Genomic DNA, 24,080 nt, shown 5'->3' with positions numbered 1-24,080 from the left:
CGAATCCCAACCATTGCGTAATTTCCTTCAGCAAGAAATTGATCCACAATGTGCTGCACTCAACCCAGGTGAGGTAAATGGGTACCTGGCAGGAATTTATTCCTTGAAACGCAGCGCGCGTAACAGCCGCACTGCTAAAGCCAGGGTAATTATGCTGCATATAGTAATATAATAATAACTTAAACTTATATAGCGCTTTTCATGAAATCATATCAAAGCGCTTTAAAATGTAGAACATACAAAATATCCAAATTAGAAATCATTAAACTAAGAGAGAGAGAGAGAAAAAAACAAGGACACTGTAAATGGGGCGATGAGACTGATAAAGTAAGTATTAAGCGCTATACAGTGCGTCCCAGAAAAAACGAAACCGAGATTTAGCGATCATTTATCATTACTTAATCATAAATAAAATAGACAAATGACCTACCAATTTAAAGCTTAGAATCTCCTCTTTCATCTGATATTACTTCGATTATTTCTCATTCACGCATGAGTGAGCAAATGCAATTTGAAGAAAGGATATCAAAAACTCATTTGGCGGGGGGTATCTGGGTTTCAAAAAGAAAACCACATTTTTGAAAAGTTCAATATCCCCTCTTTAATTTGATACCTAAATTACAGAAAATGGTCACGAAATAACAAAGTTCTGGTCATTTGAAATAAGGCTTGAATTTCAATAATTTCATAAAATGAAGAGGTTCTCCAGGCTGACTTGCAAACTCTCTCGACACTCTGTTTTGTTGACGATCAGCCATGCATTAAATCTTTTGTTCACCATGCGAAAGCTTCTATGGGAAACCGGTGAAAACACGTTTATCTCATGAAATTATGGAAATACAAGCCTTATTTCAAATGAACAGAACTTTTTTATTTCTTGACCATTTTCTGTAATTTTGGTACCAAATTAAAGATCAGATATTAAACTTTTCAGAAATGTGGTTTTCTTTTTGAAACCCAGATACCCCCCGCCAAATGAGTTTTTTGCATCCTTTCTTCAAATTGTTTTTGCTCACTCATGCATGAATAAGAAATAACTTAAGTAATATCAGATGAAAGAGGAGATTCTAAGCTTTAAATTGGTAGGTTATTTGTCTATTCTTTTTATGATTAAGTTATTATAAATGATCGCTAAATCTCGGTTTCGTTTATTCTGGGACGCACTGTATAAGCAAGTATAATTATATATACATGTGTGTAAACCAGTGAAAAAGAATTTATTTTATGGACAATAAAGTTATTCAATTCAATAGATCAATATTAGCTGCAGCAAATCACTTCTTGTTGTAAGAAGCATCACCGAGGTTAGTAATAAATAACTAAAATCACAATTAATTCAAAAATATGATTGATTGAGCTACCGGAAGTAGATTTGCAATAGATCAATAGTTTCTTGCAACACTTACTTTACCAATCCCCTATCTGCCCTGTTTGTTCCCAGACTTCTAGTCTCGAGTTTTGTGAGTCTCGAGCTTCGAGTCTCGAGTTTCCAAAATTAAATTGGAACTAGTTACTAAAGACTCTCGCTTTTAATTGCTTTTCAGCCGCTCTTGTCTCACGTATTTTCGAAATCTTTCTGTCATGCACGTAAAAAAACGTTTACTCTGATGCCGCTAAAATCATCTAATGAAATATAGAGAAATGACATTGATATGTTGCAAGATTCTAATTCGTTTGAAAGAAATTGATTTGGGCAAAATGTGCTTACCCTTTTCCCAGATAATGTTTTTACTGCAAAGCCAACTTTGTGATTAAAACAATGATTAAACTTCTCGATTGGACGATTATAAAATGACACGCAGTTAGAGTATTAAAGCATGAGAAATATTTTGCCTCCCGCGATTAATACAGAAATTATGACTAAATCCATTGCGAATAAACTGAATTAAAAAAAGTCTATAATGACATATACAAAATCGTTAAATACACGTTTTCGCCAATAGGAGAAATAAATTTCATTGATTTGTAAATAGAACGTCAAGATCTATCTACTATCATGACTATAAACAAAGGATCAGAAATCGGATGGGAAAGACGATACTCTAATTTTCACATAATTCGAGTTATAAGCATTGTCCTTTATTTACCGTAGGAGCAATAAATTTCGTTGATTTGTAAATAGAATATCAAGATCTATCTACTATAGACAAAGGATCAGAAATCGGAAGATAGACGATACTCGAATTTTCACATACTTCGAGTTACAGGAGTTGTCCTTTAATACTGTAATAGCAATAAATATGGTTAAATTGTAAATAGAGTATTATACAAGGTCTATCTAGTATGGCAGGGTATCCTATTACCGGACACGTTTATTTCAGTGCTTTTAAAATGAAAACTAGAGGAAAGACAGTCAAGAAAAATTATCACTTGCTATTCCAAATATTATGAAAATTATGAATTTGATAAAATTATTTTATATTTACCAACCTTTTTCGCATTTGCCGCATAACCCTCCACAAAAAAGTTATTTTCGTGCGTGACAAATGACATCATGATTCCGGACGCAAATCGGGCCCATATGAGAAAATATATTAATTGTTAATTCAAAACCATGTTATATGACAATTTGAGCATTTTCTGTCATTTTAGAGATAAATAAGTTAAAAGTTGGATTGTTTGGCCTTGTTTTGCAATCTTGTTCATGTATTGCTCTGTAAAATTGAATTGCGGAAGTCTTACGGTAAGAAATTGCTTTCGTATAGATACGCAGTAAAATGCGCTTCCGGAAACATGATCGTGTCCAGTAATACAATACGTAATTATACTGTAAACAAAGTATCAGAAATCGGATGAGAAACACGAAAAGCGTCATCCGTTGATACTAATAATAGGAGCAATAAATTTGACCGATTTGTGATATAGAATGTGAATGTCTATACTACTCTAAACAAAGTATCAGAAATCGAGAAAGACGAGACTCGAATTTTTAAATAATTCGAGTTAAACGTGCTGTCCTTTAGTACTTTCTCATCCAATTTCTGATGATTGTTTAGAGTAATATAGATAGACCTTGATATCCTATTTACAAATCAATCAAAATTATTTTTCCTACTATCGGCAGAAACGTGTATTTAACGATTTTAAAAAATGTCATTATAGAGCTTTATATTTTTGTTCAATTTATTCACAATGCTTTAGTCATAATTTCCATATTAAAGGGATGGTCCGGGCTGAAAATTATATATAAATAAATATAGTAAAATTCACAGAATGCTGAAATGCTGAAAATTTCATCAAAATCAAATAACGAAGTTAGTATCAATATTTTGTGAAAACAGCTACGTGCACATCGTCATGAATATTCATCAGGTGGGCTGATGATGTCACCACCCCACTTTCATTTTTCGAGTGTTATTACATGGAATCATAAATGTTTCATTATTTCATACATTTGTAAATGATGTGTCGCCATTATGATGAAATAAGTTGCAACAATAGATAACTAATGCACTTCATCAGTTGTCAATCCAATTGTTTTAGTTCTTGGTAGAAATTTTTTGAAGGAACCTAATTTCATATAATAAAATACAAAATAACAAGGGGGAAATGACATCATCAGTCCAGCTTACGAATATTCATAAAGACATGCCTCGAACTGTTTCACCGGAATAAGGCAAAACCTTTCAAATTCAATAACTTCGTTATTCGTTATCCGATTTTGATCAAACTTTCAGCATTTTGCTTTATTTATTTTACTCTATTTATTGAGATATAAATATCTCCAGCATGGACCATCCCTTTAATCGCGAGAGGCAAGATATTTCTAATTCCTACTCTCCAGCCTTTAACTGCATATCTGTATAATCGTCCAATCGAGAAGTTTTATATTTTTTTTACTGCAAAGCTGGCTTCAATTATCTGAGAAAAGGGTAAGCATATTTGCCCCAATCAATTTCTTACAAAGGAATAACAAGTTCGCAACATATAAATATCATTTCCTTTTATTTCATTGGATGATTTTAGCGGCATCAGAGTAAGTGTTTTACGTACGTGACAGAAAGATTTCGCAATACGTCAGATAAGAATGGTTGAAAAGCAATTTAAAACGGGTCTAATTCCAATGTAATTTTGGAAATTCGAGACTCGAAACTCGAAGTTTAGCAACACTTATCTGTCCTACCTCCACTGTTTAAAATACTACACTGAAACTACATTGAAACCAGTTTCCTTAGTAGTAGTAGTCGTAGTAGTAGTACGTAGTAGTAGTAGTAGTAGTCAGTAGTTGTAGTAGTTGTAGTAGCAATAGTAGTAGTAGACAGTAGTTGTAGTAGTAGTAGTTGTAGTAGCAATAGTAGTTGTAGTAGTAGTAGTAGTTGTAGTAGCAATAGTAGTTGTAGTAGTAGTAGTAGTTGTAGTAGCAATAGTAGTTGTAGTAGTAGTAGTAGTTGTAGTAGCAATAGTAGTTGCAGTAGTAGTAGTAGTTGTAGTAGCAATAGTAGTTGTAGTAGTAGTAGGAGGAGGAGGAGGAGGAACAGGTTTGGTTTGGTTTTATTCACGATTTAAAAATGAAATATAAACACAATTAACAATACATGATCAAATGATACAATATAACAATGTAGCAATAATGAAACTTAATAATGCAAGTAATACAAAATTTTATATCGCAGGGATGGGCCAATTTCAGATTGGCTATCAATATCCAAACTGTTCTTTCCGGGGCCTTAAAGATAAATATATTAAATTAAGAGCACACAATAAATTAAGGTGGATTGTCCACATTCAGCTTGAGTAGCACATGCTGGTCTTCCGCAGGGTCCAAAAACATGTAAACATTGACATCGACATGTTTTAGTTGGACACAACAAAACCAGATTAAAATAACAGGTTTGGAACAAACATGTATCGAAGATAAAATGGAAACTTTAACGAACATAAAAAAGTATAAGTAATCAACAAAAAACATATGTATAGATTTACAAAAAAACAGCAAGCCGAAAAAAATGAAAATGAAAGGGAAAGGGGGGCGGGAGGGGCTACCGGAGTCCATGTGCTACAGATAAAAAAAAATCTTTGATTTGAAAATATTATGATTTAATGTGAAGAGGAAGGGAATTATAAGCCATGGCGCTTTTATACTTAAAGGATCTTTTGAGGTAATTTGTTCTTTTTGGGGTGGTTTAAATTTTGTTCCAAAACGGGACTGATTCGTATGTAATACTAACTCGAATCCGTTTCTTAAATATTTTTGGGATAGATTATTCATGATTTAGGCATGCAATGAGTGTTTCCTATATGTCTTTGCGCGGCGTCAATATTCCTTTGAAAAGGTACGATAAGCTCAATTAGCATGATTTACTTTGTATGTTCCCAAACTATAGCGAGATCTGGATGTTGGTTTGTAACCAGGATATTCGGCAGGAGGGGGGGTGTTCCTCCTCGACCTCTTGCTATCAACTGGCCCTCTACATACTGCTAATACCCCTGACCCTTTCTTCACGGTTTGGACGATTCACTGTATATTGAGTTAAGGATTCCATTTCGACGCCATGTCTATAACAGAGTGAGATAATAGGTCAGAATATGATGGACCATTTCCTTGGTGTTTGGAAAGACAGAGCATGAATATGTACTTTTGACAAATCCAATTTCCTTTTTTTAATCATCTAATACATCAGTTATACACGTACTAAAAAAATATAAAAGATTACGAAAAAAACACAGATCAACATCACGTGTTTGATGCTGATAAGTTTACAGCGCCTCATACGGTCTCGCATATAAGCATCATTCCAAAGTCGTATGGATAACCTTAAAACTAACTTAAGTAACTTATAAGCAATAAAGGACATAATTGCCAGCGCGATGTAGATGTCAAGAAGGTATAATTGCCAGAAGTACAGTTTCGAGCTAGAAGGTCGTAAGTAGCTTCCTTTGTGTTTTAGGACGTGTTCGATCCAGTGAACAGAGCGATTAAGCGGGTGGTCCAGTCTACCCCTCATAATTTCTGAAGCCCTCTCGGCACTGGCTTTAAAACTGAAGAAAAAAAATCAAAAGACAAAATGAAAATAACCTGAATAAGAATATTAAACACTTTTATTTGGTTTGACAATACTGTGTAGAAGAATACAGATGTAAGAATTATTTGCAATTTGGTAGATTGGCGCCAACGACTAGCAAGTCTGTATGTTGCAGGGGCGGATCCAGCCTTCGCCAATAAGGGGGGGGGGCGAGATTTTTTTCAGCCATATTTTCCCGATCGGCCACTCGAACATGTTTTTGTTTCTTTCTTTAAAGGGGTAGTCCTAATAGTTACTTGTTAGCTTTATTCTTATAAATCAACATAAATACATAATATCATAATCCAAATTTATATAACGCGAGCGCGAAACGCGAGCAAATTTTTTTGGAAAATTTATTTTTTCCTAAACTTTGAACATTTCTAGGCAATGTTTGTTATCCTGAAAAAGATGTGTATACCATAATTACTACGAACACGAAGCGCGAGCAGAAATTTTTGATACACGTTTTGAACTGATCGAAAAGGTCGACCTTCCTACTGCTTGCAGTTAGCCATGAAGACATTACATGTTTCAACAATCAAATAATGCGAGCGCCAGGCTCGAACTGAAATTTTTTGAAGTTTTACTTAAAGAATGGAAATTCTAAGCACTTTTTGTAACTTAAACATAATAGGTATACAACTAAACAATTGAGCGCGAAGCGCGAGCGGAAAATTTCGAGATTTAGACCTAAAAACGCGACACTCTATTCATGTTTTTGTAAATCATGTAAAGGATGAGTAATTGGGGCTCTTCCTTACATTAATAATGCGAGCGCAAAGAGCGAGCAGAAAAAAGGGGAGAAAAGGAAATTGATAATAATAATGAAAAAAAAGGTAAAGCGCACAATATTCATAGGCGAAATTACATATCTCCAATAAACGCTTTTTACAAGTGGAGATGGAGTAGAGAGCACTGGGTTCTTAATTATTTACAAAATGCTAAATAAATGTGTTTTCAAACCATCTCTTATCTTTTCATATGTTGGTATATTCTAAAGATTTTCCGGCAGATTATTCTATGAAACAACGGCTGCATACGAAAATGAACTTTCCCCATATGACTTTGTTACTGTATGTGGGACTTGTACTACTAGTGAATTTTTACTTGAACGAAGCATTCTTTCCGACTGAGTAATGTGGTATTAACAATTAAATGAGATACAATGGAGCAAACTATATGATAAAATTGGTAGGCTAAATCCATTATTATTAAAATACATTGGCAAGCTAATAAAATACTTTTTAAATATGTGGTATTGGATGGGTAGCCAATGTAAGTTTTTTTAAGGCTGGTGAGATTGGTTCAATTTTCTTTGCTCTTAGTACAAGTCGTGCTGCTGAATTTTGAACTGGCTGTAATCTTTTAATTAGACTAGACGGAAGACCCAAAGCAAATTCTAACGGAAAAGCGTATTATAATACCATTTTCTAAACACTGTCAAAATTTATTTAAAATTAGATTTTTGTATCAAAACCATAAAATTGAAATATTTGCTCGGTCGCAGCTTTTTTTTTTATTTGGCCTATGCTCCATATCTGGCTCCACAAATTTCTTGACTCGTTGCGCTACTACCACTGTAGTCAATAAAACCTCGCAATAGACTGCAAGTTTTGTACATGGGCTATTTACATGAATTAAAAAAATAAGAAAAAGTGCACCCATAGTTTCCAAGAATGTATTCGCATTTCCATGTATTTGACTGGATAAAAACAAGCACTGTTTGTTACTGCTCAAGTGCCGAGGGCCGGGGATCGAGCCCCTGACTTTCAAATGTTAGTAAGCCGCCAAAAGGGTCTTTACATGAAAATATTTGCAATCTATTTCAAACATTCTGTTGTAATTTTACAATTTAGAGATCAATTTCAGCTTAGCAAATCAGATTACGCTCCTTGCTTCAAGGAGCATATTTATTAGCAATCAATAGCGAATTTGCAAATGAATTTAGGGACCAAAAAATAAGACTCGGATCGCATGTTTCTTGCAATACCTTATTAGACCACTCGGCCACGGCACCTCTAAACCAGGAAATGGTGTCCTTGGTCCCATCTTACAAAGAGTTACGATTGATCCAAACTATGGAAAGCCAGCAACGTCAACATCTGAAATGCATGTTTGCTCTAAATATTTTCTAACAGTGATGCATATTCATACAATCATTGTTTTCTTGAAAATTCAGCGTGCTTCTCTTTGTTTACATACGACATTGTTTAAATTTCTTGTAGAAAATAGTATGACAATAATGAATTTCCATACAAAATTGCGATTGATCGGATCGATGGTACTTCATTGTAAGACGGGGCCCGGGTCTGATACTAACCTCGAGTCATGTAAAACGGTGTTGATGGCTTTGAGCATGTGTTCCTGCGTCAGTCTTGAGAAGTCAAGATACAACCCGATACCACGTTGAACTACTCTAGCAGCAACATCAAAATGATCTAAACCTAATGGGATGACAACCATAGGTGTACCGTGATAGACAGCTTCATGCATTCCATTGTTACCTCCATGGAAGATAAGAAGACGAACGGACGGATGACCTGGAAGTAAATTAAACAATTAATGTCAAATTGTTAAAAGGCTAGCCCACCCCATCAAAACGTTGATTTGAATAAAAAAGGGAAGAATCTAACAAGTATGACACGTAAAATGTCATCAAAATCGGATGTACAAAAAGAAGGTTTTGACATTTTTAAGATTCGCTTAATTTCACAAAACAGTTATATTTACATCCTGGTAGGTGTGCAAATGAGGGGGCTCATCACCCACTCTATATTTCCTTTGTATTTCATTATATATGAAATATGCAGTATTCTAATTTTCTCCCTCTTGTTCTGTGAAAAGAAGTTTTATTCCTCCCTGAACCCCATGACATGTGGTATTATTTATGGTCTTAGTATTATTGTTTTAACATCTTATGGTCGAGTCAAGTTGGTCCTTATTATCAAATCTGTAAGAGTTGAAATATTGAATAATTCAAACAATGAAAAACAAAAGAAATAGTGAGGGACATCATCGACTCACTCATTTACATGTCACTGATTGTAAATATAACTTTTTTTTTTTTAAAATAGGCGAAACTCTAAATTGTCGTAACTTTCTTATTTTACATCCGATTTTGATAACATTTTCAGACTTAAGCTCATTTTATTTTTTTTAATAACGAGGAGCCACTCGAAGTAAAAAAAAAATGAAAATAAAAAAGGAAGAATTTTCTTTCACACAAAGGGCAAAATTAATTCAGCATTCTCACTGATTTACATTCGACAGTTAGAAAAAAAAATTAACCGGGGTCCGGGTAGTCTTAAAGACTGAAGTACATTAAAAAAAAACAATCTGAATTATCTAAACAGCGCGAAACGCGAACTGAAATTGTATGGTTATATTTTTTACAAATATATTTATCTGAATAATTTGGTGAAGTTCAGACTCATACACATTAACAGAAGATAATATGCATTTGCATGTCAGGGGACCTTTTATTATATATAGCTATGTAATTATGTGAAAAGTGGGCGTGGTTCATGACGTAAGAAAAAAAAGATACCCAAGGGTGCCTAGGTAGCACCCACCGGATTGTTAAACACCTTCGACTATAACTTTCAACAAATACTGCATAATAATACTCGTCTTTTTGCATTTAAAAGACGGTATATTTTCTGCATTATTCGACCTTATATGAGCTTACACGATCTTTCATTGACCTGTACATGTCTTAAATGTCTTGTTATCCATATCTGAATTAGACTTTCCATTAGCTTTAATTTGATACCAAATATGTTTATTCCGTATAATAGATAAATCATAATTGAGAGGAATGGAAAAAGGTGGGAGTGGCTTATGATGTAATAATACTAATAAAGTTGCCAGAAGGTGCCACCTGCCAAAGTACCGGCACCTATCAGATTCTTGACATACACACCCTCAACCACAACTTTCAACAAAAATGCATTTATTAACATGTGCGAATCCAGAGTTGGACTTTTGTGAATTTTCTCCGAAAAAAGGGAAAGAAATTAAGCAATAGAGTTACCAAGTAAGTCATTTTGCGGAATCCACGGGAAGACCCTTATATTAGGACTAAGCGAAACATCTGAATGTAGGTCTTGTTTGGATTGCCAAATGACCGTCTGTTTGAGTAAAGAAAAGACACGAGCAATCGTCCTGATATCATCCATCCTCAAGGTACCATCAGCGTAGGTGCCCAAGGAGAAGATGACCACCCCGTGCTCTTGAGATGCAGACATCAACTTCATCCAATCCTTGACATAACATGAAAGTATAACAATATTGTCGTCATGATTGCAGGCCATGTTTATGTTTAAACGATAATCTTTGAATACATGTATATTCTTCCACGAGATAAAATCTAGCGCTATGATTTATTATTATATTAACAGATCATATCCTGTTTTTAGCTTTGGTAATCTCCTAATGCTTCCACCACTATTACAATACACTATAAAAATGATTCTTAGATGCGTTCGTGCTTGTCCCATAGAACATTTTAAAGTTTCCTAAAAGGTTCTAAATTACCTTAAACAGTCACTTTGGAACATTCTTTCCGGGCCTTTTTTTTTGTTTCTTTATAAAAACCATTTAAGGTTCTTGAGCACGTAAAGGGACCCCTTTACTCGGGGGTTCCATAGGGGACAAAAAGGTTTCAATTGAGGTTGAGTGTAGCATAATGTGGGTAAATTTCATCCTGAAGGGAAACACGCCAAGGACATTTTAAAGCATGACTACAGTCGACAATATTTTCCAGTTAGGGCCTACTATCTTTATCTTTCAATGGGTTGATACATAATTACTTAGATTACCTATTTTGGAAAATAATTAGGCCTAGAACTTATGATTTTCATCATGCATATAAGTACTTCTACTTTTATGTAAAAAGTTCAAAATCAATACCCTTACCACTATTAATGTAAGGTTACATGATTTGACGACGAAACAGCGGCGGAAAGAATACCCATGATGATGACTAGAAATAAAAAATATATAGCAACATCTATATAGCACTTAATACAATGTTCCTAAGCGCTGCATACTACTGCCCCGGCTTTAGCATGGCTAACCTGATCGAATGCTCAATCATTCAAGGAATTTTCTACACCATGTTGGAGAGTGGAAAATGTAGATAAACACATTCTGCCAAAGGACGCGAGTGTTGTGGTGTGATTCGAACCCCGGACCTTGCGGTTCACAGACCGGAGACTTATCCACTGAGCCACAACACTCCTAAGGGAGAAAATGATTGCACATACCTCGTTAAGGGCGTTTGGAGTTCTGGCTGATAATCCTCCAATAGTAATGACATTGGGATGGAGAGGGAATGGGAAATCCACTGCAAAGTCGGAATTGACTAAGATCAACTCTGAACCAGACATGATGTGCGATACACGAGGTGAGAGCCAGAAATGGAAAGAGAGCAAGAAGTAGTAGACATCGTACAGAAAGAAGATACTCAGGTCTTCTTGGATACTTGTTAACGTATTTGAGAAACGGTTAAAGAACCCCATCTCAGATTGCAATCCTGAAGACATTTCCGGATAATAGGCGGTTGTACTTGACGAACCATACCGACGGGCTTGTGATGGCTTGATCCCACTTGGGACCACGAAGACATAGGGTGTGTCCAAGGCTCCTGCAAGAACTACAGAACATGATTTGTGAAAATCGAGGATGAGCAAGTCGTATTTAATTCCTTTTCGTTTGTTCTCGATTGCGTGGTCAACCTGCTCTTGACAACGTTTGAAGATACCATAAATGGCTCGGGGTGATGGCAAAGGGATGTTTCCAAAGAGAGATCTTTTATTTTTCATTTCATTACTTACTACAAATGCAAACCAATCTTTCGTATAGGCCATCGTGGAGTCGGGAAAAATATCGAATTTTAGATGACGAAATTTATCATCCGTAGCCATATCCTTGTTGGCTTCGCTGATGAGGGCTGTGACATGATGTCCCTTGTCAGATAGAGCGTGACCGATGGTAGACAAAACTGAGAAGTGACTACCAGATCCTTCCTCAGAGCTGAGGAGAATACGGGCACCATTACTGGTACCGATGATCCAAACGACTAGGCATATCAAAATGAAAACACGGTGATCTATGCGAGACATACTCCTGATACCAATGAACGAATTACTATCGGTTTCCTAGATAAGCCACAGATCTGTTTCCAAACATCGGCAACACTACAGATGATCAGGGTTCCTTTACTGCGAGTCGAATGTCTGTTGACGTCCTATACGCCCCCTCTACGTTCGTTGGTCAAAGTCTTCTTCTAGCAGTTAGGCCTGCAGCCAATCTGAAAAAGTAATATTAAACATATACTTCTTGTCGTACCCCTGGTATAGTGGTTTGAGGGTCCATAACCCTCGGCTCGGGTATCACACGTGCGATACTATATTACTTGTACGACTCCGACTCCTATAATTACTTAGTTTGAGACAGATAGATTTAAAATTCAGTCTTATTCGATTGAAATTTTCGATCCAATTTTGGATTGGTCCCTTCTATACCACTACGACCACGAGTATTACTACCACTACTACCACTACTAACTTCTACCACTTCTACCACTACTACTACTACTACTACTACTACTACTACTACTACTACTACTACTACTACTACCACTACTACCAATACTACCAATACTACTCTTACTACTACTACTACTACTACCACCACCACCACCACCACTACTACTACAACAACAACCACTACTACTACTACTTCTACTACTAATACTACTACTGCTACTACTACTACTACTACTACTACTACTACTACAACTACTAATACTACTACTACACTACTACTACTACACTACTACCACTACCACTACTACCACTACTACTACCACTACTACTACTACTATTACTACTACTACTACCATTACTATTACTACTACTTCTTCAACTACTACTACCACCACCACTACTACCACTTCCATTCCCACTACTACTTCTAGTACTACTACCACCACCACTTCTACTACTTCTCCTCCTACTACTGTTAGTACTACTACTGCCACTACTACTACTACTACTACTACTACTACTACTACTACTACCACTACTACTACTGCCACTACTACTACTACTACTACTACTACTACTACTACTACTACTACTACTACTATTAGTAGTGGCAGTAGTAGTAGTGGTAGTAGTAGCCATAGTAGTAGTAGTAGTAGTAGTAGTAGTAGTAGTAGTAGTAGTAGTAGTAGTAGTAGTAGTAGTAGTAGTAGTAGGAGGAGGAGGAGGAGAAGTAGTAGTAGTGGTGGTAGTAGTACTAGAAGTAGTAGTGGGAATGGAAGTGGTAGTAGTGGTGGTGGTAGTAGTAGTAGTAGTCTTCTTCTACTACTACTACTACTACTACTACTACTACCACCACCACAACTACCAATACTACCACTACTATACTACGACTACTACTACCACTACTACCACTACTACTACTACTATTACTACTACTACTATTACTAATACTACTACTTCTTCAACTACTACTACCACCACCACTACTACCACTTCCATTCCCACTACTACTTCTAGTACTACTACCACCACCACTTCTACTACTTCTCCTTCTACTTCTGGTATTACTACTACTACTACTCCTACTACTACGACAGTAATTACTACTTCTACTACTGCTGCTGCTGCTGCTGCTACTACTACTACTTCTACCACCACCACCACCACCACTTCTACCAGCCATTTTTTGTTCTTTTTGATGAAATTGAACCAAAATATTCCTAGCGTATATACACTTATCAAATGCAGTCATAGAGGCATATTTTACTCACCGTTCACTGTAGTAGCTCTCGACCAGATGGTGTAGGCTCCATCATGATAATCTTCATGCCAAAATATGACTGGTACATCGGTAGATAAAAGTTATATTTGAGGTTATACTAGCTTTATAGTTGCACCACTTCCGAGTTATATGGTAGGCATACAGGATAAAATGAGGCGTGTGTCGTCTAACTATACTAATTATAGCATGTGATAAAGATCACTCATCCATATAGGGAAATGAATTGTATGGACATTATGGATGATCGTATGGAAATTAATTCTGTACTCTACAACTTGGAGTATCAGTATAGTGTCCGTGCAGCGCTTTGTAACCGAAATTAAAAAGCGCTGTATGAAATGACTGTACTATTGAATTGGAATAATTCAGTGGTAAAATAGCATCAAGGTCACAGAAAAAAGGCAAAATTTAATGGAGGTTCGATCATGTGTTAAAATTGAACTGTAAACAGCGCATTGGTAATTAGCCTTTACACTGTAAAAATATAGGGTAAAATTGTAACCAGCACGAGGGTAATTTTTGTCCAACCAATTTGGGGCAGTATTTTACCCAATGAGGGAAGCATATTCTCCAGTAAGGTTAAACAATATATAAATAAAAAATAAGCAGCAATTACTTGAGAATGGGCAAAATTTTCATCACACTGGATAAATGAAAATGCCCAAAAGAAATGCCCAATGTTGGTTGGACACATAAAAACCACATTGGAGCATTTTTACCCAATATCTTTTAGAGTGTACATAATCGGATTGTAATAAATCAATGAAATGTCATTTTCTCCGAAAATTGAAAATGGTTATTACTGTATCAACAGACAAATCATTTCACATCCGTTCATAAACAGAAAACCAACAAAAAATTGAAATTAATGTATTTTATATTACATAACGTATGGGGTAGCTGCTCTTTAATGACGTCACAATTAACAACATAGAATTCTAATAACTTTCTTAATATCTAATTGATTTTCCTCAAACCTTCACCAATAATTTTTTTCTACAACAAACATTTCTTCAGGGTGAACTTCCCCGTTAAGTGACTGGTTTAAAGGAAATGGGTTTTCCCTTTTCTCAAAATAAATCAAGCCTATCAATTGAATGGAAAGGATTTTACTTTCTAAGTTATTGGTATTTTTGGAACGATTTTTAACCAGAAGTCTATTTAGCAGCAGCATATAAATAACTCGACGCAATAGAAAACTAAATATCATTCGCAATCTAACAGGAAGTACATGCATCGGGAATGTAAACAAATAAAATATATTTTAATGGTCTACAAAGTCTAAATACGATCCTTAATTGACTATAGCTTTAAAGCCTTTATGACATATGGTGCATCACCCTCTACAATAAAATAATAATAATAATAAAACAACTAGGCTCGGTTTAATATCAAGCCCTAAGTGTGCAGATGTGTGCACTACCATAACCTAGTATTATACCTATTGGAATTCGATATATTTTACACCAACAGGCGAAAAAGAACTAGCTGATAATTCTGATTTCTGGACTGAAGAATAAAATGAGTTCATGGTGTGATGATGTCAGTAACATTTAGTATCATTCTCTTTAAAAGGATTTTACAGTCATTGTCAAACCTTTGACTTATATTTTCAGTTTGTCTCTTTCTACAGGAGTTGTATACCATCATCATTAGAACAAGCTTGAGTGGTTCAGGAACTACCTCAGCAGCAGGCAGCAGAATGTTTCCATAGCAAATGGCAATTCTTCTACCAAATCTATTTCATGTGGAGTCCCTCAAAGCTCAATCTTGGGCCCGGTTTTTTTTATATTAATGAATTTTGTATTCTTCAAATGCTTCATCATTTATTCTTTTTGCCGATGATTCAAATATATTATTTTTCCTTAAGGACCCTAAACATTTACTTGACACATTCAACAAAGAATTAAGCTTGGTCTCGGAATGGATCAAACCAATAAATAAATAATCACATGCTCTTCAGCAATATCATATCCCAGGTAACATTATTTTTGATGATATCAATATTAAAAAAGTATTAAATTCGAAATTTCCAGGGACAACTACCGACGACAGCTCTTATGAAAAGTAGATATTACATGTAAAGTAATTTCACGGAATATTTGAATTATAAATAAGGTTAAATTCAACTTGCCGACTCGTGTATTATTAGATTTGTACTCTAATCTGATCATCCCGCATTTGAACTATGGTATTATTGCATTGGGTGTGCTAACATTCATTTGAATAGACTTTTACTACACAGAGAAAAAAAAGCATTACGCATATTTGTCATTCTCGTTATCGATCGAGCACACACGAATGTTCTTTTTAAAACTCACATTATTCTTAAGATACATGATCTTTACCGTTATAATCTTGGATCATTAATAAAGATGAACTACCACGTGCATTTTACTCTATGTTTACAAGAAATGTTAATTATTTATCACTTTCCTACAAGATCTGCTGGACATTTCCATTAACCTAGAACAAGGACATCAGTGGCGGATCCAGGATTTTGAAATAGGGGGGGCGCCAGCGGCGAGGGAGCGAAGCGACCGAGCGGGGGGAAGGTGTGGGAGGGGGGATACCCCCTCCCACGGCAAGGACTTTTTCAAAAAATCATGTCCAAAAGTCGTATTTTGAGAGCACCTTTAGAAGAAAAATGCACACTTAAATCACTGTAACTTCATGAATAAAAGACACATAGGCCTACTGACTCATTTAGGAGCTGGTTCACAGTCACACACCGTATAAGCGGTCATTCAAAACATACATTTGGCAAAGGCTCTTCACTTGCTTGCATCGTGTGATTGAAACGTCAAATTTAAATGATACGAAACTGAGACTTGTAATCGATAAGTTCCGAATAATCCATTCTGTTTATTGTCATTTGGGTATTTACATTGTGTGTTTCAAACGAGAATTGTTTAGTCGTATGGCAACATGCATAAAATTTGGTTCTTTTTTCCCCAAAATGCACAGTAAATTGTTACAAACTACAGAAAAAAACGACATCATCTTCTGGTAATCAACCTTTTCCCTCGTATTATTTTCAAATCATCTTCAATAATCCAGTCATTCTGCACAACCTCAAAGTAATATAATGCTTCTTAAGGGGATTCTCATCATTTTTATTGTTTACGTTCAAAGTCTCTCATCGCGTTGCCATCTTAACTTATGACCAGCCAGGATGAAATTGTATTTATATTTATTTTAACATAAGATAATCAATTTTTACGAAGCACTTGTTAAAACTATACCACAAATAATTAAATAAGGTCAATGATAAAATGCTAGAAAATACATGTAAGGAGCTTTGATATCCAGTCCATAATTGTATAAGTTATAACTATCAGTGGCAGAAGATGTAAAATAAACCGAGGCTCGTCTTCGGTATACAGAGTTCAGAAGGCATTTTATAAGCTTTTCATTTATGAAATTACAACTTGTTTAGACCATGAATTCATATAGGCTTCCAATTTCCAGTATACCGACGTCAGAATTGAGTTGTACAAAAAAGTATGAGCACGTGCACGCGTATAGCTGGCCTCAAGTCACGTCAATCGGACGGGTGCGCGGAGGAACACATCAGGGAGGGGGAAATCTGTCTTCCACCAACCTCCTTGGTCAGATGGATTTGGGTTTACGCGCATATCATCGGCAGCGATCGGGGGGGGGGGACGGGGGACGTGTTCTCCCTCAAATATTTCGGGGGAGGTCGCCCCCCCTAGATTTTTAAAACTATTTTTTTTTTCGATTTTGCTGGCAATTTTTTTAAAAGATATATTGTAATCAGCAAACCTATAGATTATCAAACATTAAAAATGGGGTAAGGGGGGGGGGTTAATGTCACAATTTCTACTTTTTAACAATACACAATGTGTCCTCGGGACGTTTTTCCCCAGCACGAAAGTATTTTTATTCTCCCCCCCCCCCCCCCCGTCACATAAAATCTTCGCTCCTTACGCTGACATATAGCTGCCTATACACAGCAAACGCGGAGTGGGGTCGACTGGTGATTGAGAATATACAATTTTGCTCCTTGATAATTCGTTGGAATGATTGCTTCGGCGAAACTTAGTTGGGGCGCCCTGGATAATATGCCTCTGAATCTACCAGAAAGTGTAAAAGTTAGTTTACATTAAATACAAATATGTCTGACCTATACATTTCAGTGAAAACGTACATGACCAAGGCAGAATGATAATGCTGCGCACGTGGCGCCCGATATAGGGCTTCATCTTTGAGTGAAGAATAATCTCGGGGATAGACATTATCATTCGCATCGTTGACACTTTCTCTCGCGATCTGTTACTTACAATTTACATGTATTTGCCATAAAGACGGACGAACGCATGTTACAAAAAACACAAAATTTCGGGAAAAAATTCTCTCCTCGACATTCCATTCCATTCCCCAAAACTGAATTCAAAAGAAAGTCTTTCTCTTATAAAGCAAGCTCCCTATTTAATAAACTCCCATTTTCAGTTCAATCCACCAGTTCTATAAATTCTTTTAAACGAGGTTACCTATTGGCCAAACATTTATTATAACAAAGTATCTTCTAGTATTCTTTCTTTTTTGTTTATTTGTTTTCTTTTTTGTTTATTTCATAGATTATAACTTTTTATGTTAATTTTCACTTGTATTTATTTATATATATTATCATGTTTATGTTCTATTTTATGTTTGTAAAGGCGGAGGGCTTCGTTGTAAAGCAGTTTTATAACTGAACCGAACTACCCTCCACCTTATTTTATCATTTGTTATAAATAAAACATGAATAAATAAATAAATAAATGATATCCAATCCAACATCTTCACACTGGTCACTGCACTGCAACTCCCAATTACAAGTGGTGCAACTTTCCAACCAATCGACTTGCGCGCCCTGGAATTCCGGAATTTACATATTGCAATACAGTTTGACAGAGGTGCATTTGTGCGAACACAAAGGCCATGAGCGTAAGTTAAAATATAGTTTTGACTAGATCTAGCCCTTGAAATTGACTACATTGTACCAATCCAGTAAATATAACCATCCAAAAAAAAATAAAAAAAAAATCCGGCGAAAATAGGGGGGGGGGGCGCCCGGGGCGCCCCCCTCTGGATCCGCCACTGGACATTATTTACAAACAAACTTTTCATATCTTCTGGCATCAAATGTTGGAACTCACTTTCACAAGCCTACAATTCATAGTTTCAGTAGAGCACTTTTCAGTCTGCTAAGGATATTTTGAGGATCTTCTATTCTTCCATACAGTGTTCCGTTGGTCAAGGCATGGGGGCATCAGCAAAAAATTACTTAGTGGACGCGGGAAGCGCGCTCAATTGCCAGGTATACTGACCTAATAATAGTCCTTTTAAGGACTGTGCCAATAATCGGATATGTATCTCACTGATAAAATAATGCGAAGAGCGAGCTGAAAATGTTTGTTACTGTTTACCTAAAAAAGGCATCATAAGCATTTGTCTCACCAAACAATCAATGCGAGGCGCGAATCGCGAGCTGAAATTTGTGTATTTTTATTTATTTAAAACGGTTTATTTCAACAAGGGTTTCTATAGTGGCTGAAAAGCCGAATTGCATTACCCTTTACAATCATTTACATAAAAATACAATCAATATCAAAATAAAAAAGACTCAATTTGCACAAATTCTGCATCATACGAAATATCAAAACACATAGAAAGGTTGTTTATCATGTCGGGGGTGCATGTATTAAAAAAACGACATTTATCCCCATCATGATAAACCAAAATTGAAATTGAAAATACAATATATTGACCCCAACTAAGTTGACTGAATGAATATGATACGTATCTCATTAATAAAATATTGCGAGCGCGTAGCCCGACCTGAAAATTTTTGAAATTCAACAAAACTGTCTGTTACGCAAGCGCAGGGCTGTTCCATTTGCTCCATGTACCTTATTCTTGCTCGGTCTTTGAGTTCCATTATCTTTGTCTGTAAAATATCATCAAATTGCATACTATAATCGTTAAATTGTGAGTAAAATGCGATCGTGGGGAGCTCTCTGTAGGCTACCGACAATGATAAGAAAGTCCCGGTTTAAGGTCTAAATCTAAAAAAAAAGAAATTTAGCTTCGCGCTCGCATCATAATTTATATTTAGTGAAAAAAATCTAAAAATGCTGCTTAACTTTCCCTCAGAATATATATTTTTTTAGATAGAAATGTCCCAGTTTTTTTTAAATTCAGCTCGCGCTTCCCGCTCACATCATATATTTAGTATTCTCTCACTAAGTTTCCTTCATGTTGGACAGTGGTTAAATTTTCCCTTTCGGCTCAGTACTATAACAAAAAAAATTAAGCTCACGCTCTGCACTAGAATTATGTTTATTGAGATACTCAGCTTGATCAATTAAATATGTGGATTCTATAAGTTTGTTTTTTATACAAAAACGTATGAAAATATAAAGTTTTCAATTCAAAATATCTAGAGTTGTCAGCTCGCACTTTTGTACAGACAGTGAACCATTTTCCTTCATTCTATGCATTTTATGTAACCATGAACAAAATACGTATCTATTTAAACAATTAATGCGAGCGCGAATTCGGACATCCGAGTAAGAATTTTGGTAATCATAAACAGAATGGGTACCTAACAAAATATCTTATGCGAGCGCGAAGTGTGAGCTGAATTTTTTTTATCTTTCTACCCAAAGTTGGTTATTCTAAGCACTTTAACCGTGAACAGGATGGTCACCTTACTAAACATTATTGATGCGAGCGCGAAGAGCGAGATGAAATTTGTTGATATTCTGACCAAAAATTAAGACTTTCTAAGCACTTTGGTAATCATGAAGAGGATGGCCATGTTACTATAAACATTTTATGAGAGCAAAATTGAATTTGACCCTCCCCCCATGTGAAACATGAATTTGGCGACCCCAATTAAACATTAAATTGGAGCCCCAAAGGTCGAATATAAATATGGCGCACCCTCCCTAGGTCGAACATGAATTTGACGCACCCCCACCCCTCGGTTCAACATCAACTTGGCGCCCCAACGTCCATCATCAATTTGACGCCCTATAGGTTGAACAACAATTTGGTGCCCCTTATAGGTCGATATCAAACTTCAATTTGGCTCCCCTAGGTCAAACATGAATTTGGCTCCCCCTACATCGAACTTCAATTCGGCGCCGCTAGGTCGAACATCAATTCGGCACCCCCTTCGGTTGAACAACAAATCGGCGCCCCCATGTCGAAAATCAATTTGACGCCCTTAGAATAAAGAACAATTCGGCGCCCCCTATACGTCAAATATAAATTTGGCGCCCCGTACATCGAACTTCGATTCGGTGCCTATATGTCGAACATCCATTCTTCACCCTAGATATGTCGAAAATCAATTCGGAGCCCCTATGTCGAACATCAATCCGAAGCCCCCTCCTCCCGCAGTTGTACATCAACTCGATGCCCTATACGTCGAATATAAATTTGGCGCCCGTATATCGAACTTTGATTCAGCGCCCCTAGGTCAAACATCAATTTGACGCCCTATAGGTTGAACAACAATTTGGTGCCCCTTATAGGTCGATATCAAACTTCAATTTGGCACCCCTAGGTCAAACATGAATTTGGCTCCCCCTACATCGAACTTTAATTCGGCGCCGCTAGGTCGAACATCAATTCGGCACCCCCTTCGGTTGAACATCAACTCGGCGCCCCAATGTCGAACATCAATTTGACGCCCCTAGGTTGAACAACAATTCGGCGCCCCTTATAGTTCGAATATAAATTCGGCACCCACTATATCGAACATCGATTCGGCGCCCTAGCTATGTCAAACATCAATTTGGCGCCCCTAGTTAAAACATCAATTCGACGCCCTTAATGTCGAAAATCATTTCGGTGCCCCTTGGTTGAACATCAATTCGGCGGGGCCCCCTATGTAGAATATCGATTCGGCGCCCCTGGTTCGAACAACAATTCGCCGCCCCCTATCTTGAACTTCAATTAAGCTCTGCTAGGTCGCACATTAATTCGTTGCCCCCTTAAATCGAATATCGATTCGGCACCCCCCCCCTCGGTTGAACATCGATTCGGCGCCCATCTAAATCGAACACCAATTTGACGCCCATCTAAATCGAACACCAATTTGATTCCCCTAGGTTTGAACATTAGTTCGGCGCCCCTTAAAGGTTGAATATAAATTCGGCACCCCCTATATCGAACTTCCATTCGGCGCCCCTAGGTCGAACATTAATTCGACGCCCCTAGATCGAACACCGATTTGACGCCCCTAAGTTGAACAAGAATTCGGCGCCCCTTATAGGTCAAATTAAATTCGGCGTCCCCTATATCGAACTTCAATTCGGCGCCCCTAGGTCGAACATCAATACGGCGCCCTAGCTATTGTCGAAAATCAAGTCGGCGCCCCTAGGTCGAACATCAATTCGACGCCCCTAGATTGATCAACGATTTGACGCCCCTATGTTGAACAAGAATTCGGCGACCCTTATAGGTCGAATATAAATTCGGCACCCTATATCGAACTTCCATTCGGTGCCCCTAGGTCGAACATCAATACGGCGCCCTAGCTATGTCGAATATCAATTCGGCGCCCCTATGTCGAACATTAATTCGACGCCCTGGATCGAACACCGATTTGACGCCCCTAAGTTGAACAACTATTCGGCGCCCTTATAGGTCGAAAATAAATTTGGCGCCCGTATATCGAACTTTGATTCAGCGCCCCTAGGTCAAACATCAATTTGACGCCCTATAGGTTGAACAACAATTTGGTGCCCCTTATAGGTCGATATCAAACTTCAATTTGGCACCCCTAGGTCAAACATGAATTTGGCTCCCCCTACATCGAACTTTAATTCGGCGCCGCTAGGTCGAACATCAATTCGGCACCCCCTTCGGTTGAACATCAACTCGGCGCCCCAATGTCGAACATCAATTTGACGCCCCTAGGTTGAACAACAATTCGGCGCCCCTTATAGTTCGAATATAAATTCGGCACCCACTATATCGAACATCGATTCGGCGCCCTAGCTATGTCAAACATCAATTTGGCGCCCCTAGTTAAAACATCAATTCGACGCCCTTAATGTCGAAAATCATTTCGGTGCCCCTTGGTTGAACATCAATTCGGCGGGGCCCCCTATGTAGAATATCGATTCGGCGCCCCTGGTTCGAACAACAATTCGCCGCCCCCTATCTTGAACTTCAATTAAGCGCTGCTAGGTCGCACATTAATTCGTTGCCCCCTTAAATCGAATATCGATTCGGCACCCCCCCCCCCTCGGTTGAACATCGATTCGGCGCCCATCTAAATCGAACACCAATTTGACGCCCATCTAAATCGAACACCAATTTGATTCCCCTAGGTTTGAACATTAGTTCGGCGCCCCTTAAAGGTTGAATATAAATTCGGCACCCCCTATATCGAACTTCCATTCGGCGCCCCTAGGTCGAACATTAATTCGACGCCCCTAGATCGAACACCGATTTGACGCCCCTAAGTTGAACAAGAATTCGGCGCCCCTTATAGGTCAAATTAAATTCGGCGTCCCCTATATCGAACTTCAATTCGGCGCCCCTAGGTCGAACATCAATACGGCGCCCTAGCTATTGTCGAAAATCAAGTCGGCGCCCCTAGGTCGAACATCAATTCGACGCCCCTAGATTGATCAACGATTTGACGCCCCTAAGTTGAACAAGAATTCGGCGACCCTTATAGGTCGAATATAAATTCGGCACCCTATATCGAACTTCCATTCGGTGCCCCTAGGTCGAACATCAATACGGCGCCCTAGCTATGTCGAATATCAATTCGGCGCCCCTAGGTCGAACATTAATTCGACGCCCCTGGATCGAACACCGATTTGACGCCCCTAAGTTGAACAACTATTCGGCGCCCTTATAGGTCGAAAATAAATTTGGCGCCCGTATATCGAACTTTGATTCAGCGCCCCTAGGTCAAACATCAATTTGACGCCCTATAGGTTGAACAACAATTTGGTGCCCCTTATAGGTCGATATCAAACTTCAATTTGGCACCCCTAGGTCAAACATGAATTTGGCTCCCCCTACATCGAACTTTAATTCGGCGCCGCTAGGTCGAACATCAATTCGGCACCCCTTCGGTTGAACATCAACTCGGCGCCCCAATGTCGAACATCAATTTGACGCCCCTAGGTTGAACAACAATTCGGCGCCCCTTATAGTTCGAATATAAATTCGGCACCCACTATATCGAACATCGATTCGGCGCCC

At 37.5% G+C, this 24,080-nt stretch overlaps 1 protein-coding gene across 1 annotated transcript; it reads right to left on the bottom strand.

Moving 5' to 3' along the window:
* Positions 1-5,142: 5,142 nt before the first annotated feature.
* Positions 5,143-13,984, bottom strand: LOC121428333 (2-hydroxyacylsphingosine 1-beta-galactosyltransferase-like). Its single transcript, XM_041624905.1, has 5 exons — positions 13,828-13,984; positions 11,273-12,318; positions 10,039-10,267; positions 8,326-8,545; positions 5,143-5,979 (listed from the first exon to the last, which is right to left on the bottom strand). The coding sequence occupies exons 2-5, from the start codon at positions 12,128-12,130 to the stop codon at positions 5,622-5,624; spliced, it is 1,665 nt and encodes a 554-aa protein (XP_041480839.1). The 5' UTR covers positions 12,131-12,318; positions 13,828-13,984; the 3' UTR covers positions 5,143-5,621.
* Positions 13,985-24,080: the final 10,096 nt, after the last annotated feature.

The sequence above is a fragment of the Lytechinus variegatus genome, chromosome 15, assembly GCF_018143015.1.
Source record: "Lytechinus variegatus isolate NC3 chromosome 15, Lvar_3.0, whole genome shotgun sequence".
Taxonomy (NCBI): Eukaryota; Metazoa; Echinodermata; class Echinoidea; order Temnopleuroida; family Toxopneustidae; genus Lytechinus; species Lytechinus variegatus.
The sequence above is the reverse complement of the archived record's forward strand: the minus strand, read 5'-3'. Positions and strand labels throughout refer to the sequence as shown.

Excerpts from the sequence above, each read along its gene's own strand:
- LOC121428333 (XM_041624905.1), bottom strand. The coding sequence starts at position 12,130 with ATGTCTCGCATAGATCACCGTGTTTTCATTTTGATATGCCTAGTCGTT. Across the intron at positions 10,268-11,272 it reads CTCCAAACGCCCTTAACGAG|GATTGGATGAAGTTGATGTC; the intron begins GTATGTGCAATC and ends TGTTATGTCAAG. Across the intron at positions 5,980-8,325 it reads ACCGTTTTACATGACTCGAG|TTTTAAAGCCAGTGCCGAGA; the intron begins GTTAGTATCAGA and ends TTTTTTCTTCAG.